This window comes from Electrophorus electricus, chromosome 13 (genome assembly GCF_013358815.1).
Source record: "Electrophorus electricus isolate fEleEle1 chromosome 13, fEleEle1.pri, whole genome shotgun sequence".
NCBI lineage: Eukaryota > Metazoa > Chordata > Actinopteri > Gymnotiformes > Gymnotidae > Electrophorus > Electrophorus electricus.
Genome location: NC_049547.1, coordinates 7,281,812 through 7,291,003, shown reverse-complemented (window position 1 = coordinate 7,291,003; position 9,192 = coordinate 7,281,812). Strand labels below are relative to the sequence as shown.

Sequence of the window (9,192 nt, the reverse complement as noted above, 5' to 3'; positions counted from 1 at the left end):
CGCGCATGCGTTTCATATCCTACGGGTGCCCATTTGCTTTCTTGGTCCAGGTGGTCAAAATAACTCGAAGTATGTTTGAGATCTCGGGAGGAGGTGGTCATTCATGCAGCTGAGATAAAGGTTGTGTGAGCCATGCTAAAATTAGGCATTATATCCTGTTTCTAGGGGGGTATAACAAAATATTTTTGACTACTTTTTAAAAATATTTGCTGTTAAATTCCAGCAATGTTGCTAGAATCTTGACCGTGACAGGACAGATCGAAAAAAAGTGAAAACAGGAAATATGTTAATTACTTGTCCAAATCCCAAGGTTAGATATTAAAATATTATCGCCACTTAAACGCCGTTCATTATGAGCAGGAGTTGCAGCTGAGAAACATTTTTTAAATTGCTTAATGGGCAAAGAATTTTTATATGTTAATGCTATTGGCATAAAATAGCTTAGCTATATGAAAGAACATTGAAACACGTTTGCAATGCATCCCATGGACAACGACAAGAAACGATGGGAACCTGAGGTCGCGCTCAGTAATCATCTTACTAAAAAAGGTGAGTTCCTTTTAACCCTGCGCATGTCCCGTCCAAACTACTGCCCTGATATATTACGATGTCATTAAAGATGATCCCCAAGAAACACCGCGGCCTGATAATAGCTTGCAGTGTCTACACGAAACATTTTTTTTAAGGTACAGAGAAAACTATCTGTATGAATGAACAAGGTGTACGTACACAGCTGGCGCTTTGTTTGTTAAGTTTCTGGTGTCGCTCCCACCCCAGGTCAGAGTTTAGGCGTGCCCGGTTACCAGGGTGATTGTAGCCACCTAGCTAATATGGCGATGTTAGGAACTTGTGTTAATCGTCAATGCACGAGTATTTTAGAAGTACCCGATAACAGCATAGGTACAATGTAACTGTCGCGATGTGTACGTTTAGAAAATCTACTTTTTTGTGGGTCATCTTCTTACAACCTGTCTCAGTGCTGAAGAATGGACAGTAAGTTATTGGCTATCGTTAAAACGTTTAATTAGGAAACAAACGTCAAACTGTTCAATCCTGACATTTACCGAGCTCTGGAGGACGAGCTATAACTTCGCTAGCTAATTTATTAGTCATCTGACTAGCTAGCTATGGGGAATGGCTCTTCGTGTGAATGTTGCGAATGCTGAACCGTTGAAGACATCCTAAAACGGATAAGAAAATATATGAAATATTTGCACGTTAAGAAATTAATAGAGCCCTGTGCGAATTTAACTGAGCAATTTACTTGTATATTTTATTTCTGTTTGTTGTAGATTACAAAACAGTAAAGAAAATCGGAGAAGGGACATTTTCTGAAGTGGTGAGGGTACAAAACCTCAAGGATGGAAAATACTATGCCTGTAAAACGATGAAACAGAGCGTTAACAGGTATACCGAGGCAGCATTCCATATCTACGTCTCCTTCTTGTTGTTAATAATAATAATATTATTATTGTTGTTATTATTATTATTATTATTATTATTTATTAATAATAATAATAAATATATATACGTTATATCACAAGGAATAAGCCAAGGAAAGGTACATTTGAATCCCGCACGTTTCCAGCTTGAGGTCGAGCGATATCATTGATATCTCGCCTTGGTAATGACCTAGGCATGGTCACTTCTTGTAAGCGCTTAGATATTTAACCTTTATTCCTTTAAACAAATACGGACTTGTGCTAGATATTTTTATTTAATTATATCTGGATAACTGTGAGTGTAAGATGGAATAAAAGGAACTTAATGAGAATTGTAAATGTAAAAATTATTTCATTCAAAATATATTCATTTCAGTTACTTACAGAATCCAGATATTTTTAAGCCTTCCTGGCCTATTCTCAGTACAGTTTTTTCAACGTAAAACAGCGGTGTTTGCCGTTTTGGGGCACATCATTTTACAGCTTCACATTTCACAAACTTGATTAAAGCTGAAATGTTATCTTATTAAACATAATTACCTGTGTGGTCCATGGAACCCCTCTCTCAGCCTTGAACAGGCACACAACTTCCGTGAGGTCCAAGCAATGAAAATACTGAGTCCACACCCTAACATACTGCAGCTTCATGAACTAATATTGTAAGTATATCAAGGCATTTCCTTGTTGTTTTCTCACAGCTGTTTTTCAAAGATCTCATCTCAGTCCAATATGTTTTTGCAGTGACCAGGATACAAGGACCCTGTCATTGATATGTGAACTAATGGAGATGAACATATATGAATTGATTAGAGGTACTGTAAAAAACATTTGTGCCTCTATAATGGGTTTGTCAAATTTAGATTTTTCTTCCACTATTCTGGTCTTACCATATTACTGAGGTCATGTTAGCCTTAGGCTCTAGTCTAATTCAATTACAGATATCTAACTTAATTGATAAAGTCAATGTAATAACATTCTGTGTCAAAGTAATATTTTTAGTGTTGCTTTTATTGTTCCTAAATACAGTAAATGTATATTACTTTAACTTTATGCAACTGTAGGCAGGCAGGTTCCCTTAGCTGAAAACAAAGTGAAACACTACATCTACCAGCTTTGTAAAGCTCTGGATCATATGCACAGGTATATTCTATTATTTTGTTTGCCTTTTCATGTGTGCCTAATTCCAGAAATGTCAAACACTGCAAACGTTTAATGGCCACTATTAAAATCTCTAAAAAATATAATGACCTACTGTATTGAGACAGTTGTTTATAAGGCCAAATCAAGATTGCTTTATTATGTCTGTAAAAATCATAAACATCTGTGTAATCTGAGTAGTTAAAAAAAGTATGTGCTGATACTACTTTGAAGAATGTATATGAAGTGGACTGTTCCTACCCCTTTTTAGCAATGGAATTTTCCACAGAGATGTGAAACCAGAGAATATTTTGATCAAAGTAAGTAAAACCTCAGAAGTCACCAAAAATGGTCAATTATTATATTTCAGTGAAGAGTGCAAGACACACAGTTGCTCTAAGAATTGTCCCAAACTGCCAATTATGACCTTACCTATGACCAGTCTTCTCTCTAGCATGATGTCCTGAAGCTGGCAGACTTTGGCTCCTGCAGGAGTGTGTATTCCAAGCCCCCTCACACAGAATACATCTCTACCCGGTGGTACCGTGCCCCAGAATGTCTACTTACAGATGGTTACTACTCACTCAAAATGGACATGTGGAGTGCAGGCTGTGTGTTCTTTGAAATCATCAGGTCTCTGTGCTGTATCACACGATGTACCACAATTTAGAATTAGTTATTCTCAATGCAAGTTCATCTTTTTTTCCTAATTAGTTGCTATTTATCTCACTGTCTTATAGCTTGAGTCCCCTGTTTCCAGGGAGTAATGAGGTTGATCAGGTGTCCAAGATTCATGATGTTTTAGGCACACCAGATAGCACAGTCCTCCAGAAGTTCAAACAGTGAGTTACCACTGACATTACCTCACCTATGCAGCTTGACTTACTTTCTTGCCAAGAGCTAGATGACTGATTTATATCATGTATTTCAGTTTTTATGCATTAGAGATTAAATTTAGAATGTAGTTTTTTTCTCATAAAAAAAAAAAAAAATCAAAATGAGTCATTTAATACCACAATTTTAACTAAAACTGGTATATGTGTCTTTCATAACTAAGGTCCCGTGCCATGCATTTCAATTTCCTGCCTCGGGAAGGCACTGGGCTCTCTCAGCTGATTCCTCAGTGCTCCACGCCTTGTCTGTCTCTGCTCTCCCACATGCTAGCCTATGATCCAGATGAACGCATCAGCGCTTGTGCAGCATTACAGCACCCTTGCTTCAGAGAGCTGCGGTAAGCAGCACTTTGCAGACTCACACAGACTAACGTGCATGGAGAAAGAGCATGCACATAGAATTAATTCAAGCAGAGCAAATAGTTTAATGTTACAATTGCATTCATTACTTGTGGGTAACTAAAGAAAAACTAAAGGAAGTGTTTCTCCTGGATTATTCCATACAAGGTAGAAGACTACTTTGCACTGGCATTTGTGTCCAGAAAAACATCTATCTCTGAGCATGCTGTTAGCCAATCAATGAAATGCTTAAGTCCACAGACAGAACTGAGCAATTAGCACTCTTACAGGTGCAAAGTTGAAGTTGCATGATAAGCAATTGGAAGAAATGTAAATGGCTTCAGAGAAGTAAAATCATCTTACCCTGATATTATTATTAGGGGCTGGGCTGGACTTAATGGCACTGTATTCTTAATGATTTTCAACCTCTATATATATATATATATATATATATATATTACACAAATACAGTTGTGCCCTGGCAGAATGTGCATTAAAAAAAAATAATTCAGAGAATAATAATGATAGTACAACAACTTTTCTTTTGTTCAGGTTTAGTGGTTGGGTCAAGCCAGTTATTATTATTGTTTTTGCCTTTTTTAAAATCATAATGACAATAGAAACTACCCAAATGACCCTGATCAAAAAGTTTATATACCCTTGAAGTTTTGGCATGATAACTTGCACACAAGTTGACACACACAAGTTTTGAATGGCTACTAAAGGTAACTAGCTTCACCTGTGATCTGTTTGCTTGTCAATCAGTGTGTGTGTGTGTGTGTGTGTATAAAGTGTATAAAGTCAGTAAGTTACTGGGCTCCTGACAGTACCCCTGCATGAGACATGGGGAAGGTAAAAGAATGATCAAAGAATCTGCAGGAGAAGCTAGTTGAAATATATAAAACAGGAAAAGGATATAAAAAGATATCCAAGGAATTGAGAATGCAAATCAGCAGTGTTCAAACTCTAATTAAGAAGCAAAAAGTGAGGGATTCTGTTAAAACCAAGCCAAGGTCAGGTAGACCAACAAAGATTTCAGCTACAAATGCCAGGAAAATTGTTCGGGATGCAAAGAAAAACCCACAAATAACTTCAGCTGCCATACAGGACTCTCTGAAAAAAAAGTGGTGTGGCTGTTTCAAGATGCACAATAAGGAGGCACTTGAAGAAAAATGGGCTGCATGGTCAATTCGCCAGAAGAAAGCCCTTACTACGCCAATGCCACAAAGCAGCCTGCTCACAATATGCCAAACAGCACAGAGACAAGCCTCAAGATTTCTGGAACAAAGTTATTTGGAGTGATGAGACCAAAATTGAACTTTTTGGTCACAACTATAAACGCTACATTTGGAGAGGAGTCAACAAGGCCTATGATGAAAAGTACACCATTCCTACTGTAAAACACAGAGGTAGATCATTGATGTTTTGGGGAAGTGTGAGCTGCACAGGGACCTTGGTTAAAATTGATGGCAGGATGAATGCAGCATTTTACCAGAAAATACTGGAGGAAAATGTGCACTCATCAGCCCAGAAGCGGTGCATGGGACGCACTTGGACGTTCCAACATGACAATGATCCAAAACACAAGGCTAAAGTCGACCTGAAAAAAAGTGAAGGTTCTGGAGTGGCCATCCCAGTCTCCTGATCTCAATATCATTGAGCCACTTTAGGGAGATCTCAAACATGCAGTTCATGCAAGACACCCCAAGAATTTACAGGAACTGGAGGCATTTTGCCAAGAAGAATGGGCAGCTTTACCATCTGGGAAAATAAAGTGCCTCTTCCACAAAAGATTTCCAGCTGTCATTGATGTTAAAGAAGACAATACATGGTATTAAGGACTAGGGTATGTAAACTTTTGATCAGGGCCATTTCGGTAGATTCTGTTGTCAATATTATTATTTTTTATTTTTTTATATATTTTTTTTAAAGGGCAAAAACAATTGTTTGATGATAAATGCCTTGACCCAACCACTAAACATGAATAAAATTTGTTGTTGTTGTTCTCTGAAAATAAATAATTATATATATATATATAAATAATTATATAAATAATTATATATATATATATATAATTATTTATATAATTTTATATATATATATATATATAATTATATATATATATATATATAATTATATAAATAATTATATATATATATATATAATTATATATATATATATATATATATAATTATATAAATAATTATATATATATATAATTATTTATATAATTTTATATATATATATATAGTTATATATATAATTATATATATAACATTATTTATATATATATAGTTATATATATATATAATTATTTATATATATATAATTATTTATATATAACATTATTTATATATATATATATATATATATATAATTAAAAAAAAATTTTTAGATTATTAAAAAAACTAATTCTGCCAGGGTTTATAAACTTATGAGCACAACTGTATAGAAAGTTTTTAAAATCTATATTTTTAGCTCTTGAAAATTAAAACCCTTACCCTGTTACAGCTCCTATGTATCCCCTTGCACGGAATAGGATACCTTGAATAATATATTTGAGCAAAGTATGGTTGGCAAAAATATTTTTCCCAACTTGGCATAGACCAATTTTAAAAAGACCCCAAAAAGCTTATGTTGATGAGTAAAGGCTATCAGTTTGGTTCATCCAGCCAAAAGGCCTCGTTAATGTCATTTACTGAGATGCCAGTCATTCAGAGGTTCTGTGTAGGAAAAAAAAAGAAAAGAAAAAAAAAAAAAAAGGTAACCACCCAAGATATACAGATGTCTTATTGATTGCTTATCACATCCTTATTTATACTTCTGGACTTTGGGTCAAATTCAGTGATATTAATAGTGGCTGTCTGTGATCTACCTGGATGGTCCCATTGTCTGTGAGGCTGTTGCTTGTAGGCTGGTGGAGAGAAGAGCAGTGGGTCTACACAGGTCTATGGCAGCAGAGACAGGCATGCCAAGCTCTGTGGAGCACCTGTGGCGTATTGCCCGCCAGGGGAGACGACAGGTATGAGACCACCCCAACTACTTCAACTGAATCAGCAGGTTCTGGAACATGTGAAGTGGGTAAACTTAGAATGCATTTCATATCTTATGTCCATAGAAAGGAGCTTGTTAATGTTCCTTGGACTATTTGCCTATTTAAAAAAAAAAAAAGGTTTTGCACTACATTAACTCAGATATTGAAAGCCTCTGTTACAGTACAGAAGATATTTACTCAGCTATTGAGAGCCTGTTTTAATTAGTCGGTTATCTTTCTTCTAGCAGCAGCTCAAGCATGTTGTCAACCCCCTCAGCAGACGTGTTGGACCCCATTACCCTGTGGAGCTGCCGAAACTTAACGTGGTGGTGCCCACACCTAAAGTCCCCTACCCAGTGTCGAGTTTTCCAGCTCTGGCCGTACCACACAGAGGGTACCTGCCAACCATCACCTCCAAAATGTGCCATTCTCGCTTAACAAAGGTGAACACTGAGCACACACAAATCAAAGCTTTTCATGGTTCATTTATAAGGAGTTATTTTCTCATATTTTAGGTTGTCTGTCTGTTTTTAAATGTTAACACTTGATAAATGTACATTTTCAGGCAAATTAAAATTTAAATCATGATAGTTTGATTAGAGGCTACTCATTAGCTTGCCTACCTCAGCTGGTTTATTGCAACTTCTGTTTTTTACAGCCCAGAGAAGATCCAAAATGCTCAGCATTGAAGAGCTACTATATGCCTCCTCTGCAGAGGAAAGGAGGTGGCAGCTGAAGTCAAGATTTGAAATGTGGAACTGAACTGCTGAACACATGGACATTGAGTGCCCAAAAAATGTATAACCATGTTGGAGCATTAAACTACAAAATGTTTTACTCACTGGAGAGACAAATGGGACACATTCAGTCATTAAGTGATTCAACTTTGCCACTGTAAACCCATGCAATTTGTATCTTAATTTCAAAGAACATAAACTGAATCCAGCCATTTCATTTTAAACCAATGGTATAAAAAGCTACACCTGGAAAGAGAAGCAGTTTCTGAAAGCTAGGGCAGTGATTATGCATAAGAAACACTATTTAATTACTGTTTACACCTCAATTTCTCTGCCACAAAGATATTTATGATTGGTTATTTTGAAACAATGTTACAAACAATGTAATGTGAAGAGTTTCAAACACTGATGGAAAAAAAGGTACTTTTTACACTTTTCAGCCCTCCATCAGTCTGTAATTGTATCTCTCTTAAATTACTCAAAATACAAATAATGATATTCCCAGCTGCTCTGGGAACATTGCTGGTCAGACATGTCCATTTATTAACATCTCCATCTTGTTTTCACTATGATTAATTTTGTTTACTTGATGTGTTAAAATTTTTAAACCCACATTAGGTGTTCAATTTACTATTTAGTTACATGTTGTTACTTTATATTATTGGAATAATTACATGCCAGGGTCTAGATTGCGGTGGTCACAAAATTCAATTTCACTTGATTCTATCCAATAAGGCAACAGGGATGCAAGATTATCTTTTTACTGTGGTAAAAGTACCTCAAATAATCCAGTCCTGTGACAAACAGTACAAGAAGGCTGAGTAACTATTCATAGAATCCTTATCCCAAGACACTAAATGGGTAGATCTACCTTAATTCTAAGGTCCTGTTTCATTAATCTTAACATATCCTCACCATCCTAAGAGGTGTTCTATTTGTCATCTCTAGTGAAGTTCATTAGATGACCATTTGCAGGGATGAGGAATTGAGTCAGCAATTATAACTTGTACAGAAAACCTTGTGATGCAACTCTTTTCCCCTGAACAGCTAAAAAAAAAAAAAAAAAAAAACTGTCAAAAACCAGATATCATTTAAACAGGATACACTGGGCTTGAACCTCACCCCCCGCCCCCTTCTGAAAGTGGCCACTCGTAACCATCACCCATATCAAACAAGTGCTTGGAATAAGAAAGTCCTCATTCTCTTCTGCATTAGATCAGGTGCCATTTACGCCTCTTCATTGCTTTAATGAATGTAGGTCACAATCACTCCCTTTGGATCATTCATTGTAGATGTCAGTTGTCAAAGTATTCATGTATTAATTACTGTGATGCAGGGCATGGTCATCTATTTATTAGAAATAGATTATTCAGCAGTCTGCAATAATGAATAAAACTTCATTACTGGCTACAAAAATGTCCTTTTTTCAAAATCTTTAAATCATAGACTTCTGTCTGGAAACTGGCCTAATGACTAACACTGACCATATTTATTTAAGCAGCATGAAAGAAACACAAAGGTTTGAAGTTCTAATTAGTTGTTTGGCATGTTTTAAATAGTCTTCCAAAAACAAGACTGATGGCAACAAACAAATAAACCATTCACAATGC

General features: G+C 35.9%; 1 protein-coding gene across 5 annotated transcripts; it reads left to right on the top strand.

Annotated features, from left to right (window-relative positions):
* Positions 1-99: 99 nt before the first annotated feature.
* LOC113587270 (MAPK/MAK/MRK overlapping kinase) lies at positions 100-9,052 on the top strand. Of its 5 annotated transcripts, none has more exons than XM_035532846.1 (12): positions 100-549; positions 1,293-1,407; positions 2,012-2,101; positions 2,184-2,254; positions 2,504-2,582; positions 2,851-2,899; positions 3,034-3,212; positions 3,320-3,421; positions 3,637-3,810; positions 6,725-6,833; positions 7,094-7,288; positions 7,504-9,052. In XM_035532846.1, exons 1-12 carry the CDS (start codon positions 477-479, stop codon positions 7,579-7,581), a joined length of 1,314 nt encoding a protein of 437 aa, XP_035388739.1. In that variant the 5' UTR covers positions 100-476; the 3' UTR covers positions 7,582-9,052. The 5 variants fall into 5 exon arrangements, with proteins under 5 accessions (XP_035388739.1, XP_035388738.1, XP_035388740.1 ...); XM_035532845.1 differs by having other exon boundaries at positions 7,091-7,288; XM_035532847.1 differs by lacking the exon at positions 100-549 and adding an exon at positions 616-686 and having other exon boundaries at positions 7,091-7,288.
* Positions 9,053-9,192: the final 140 nt, after the last annotated feature.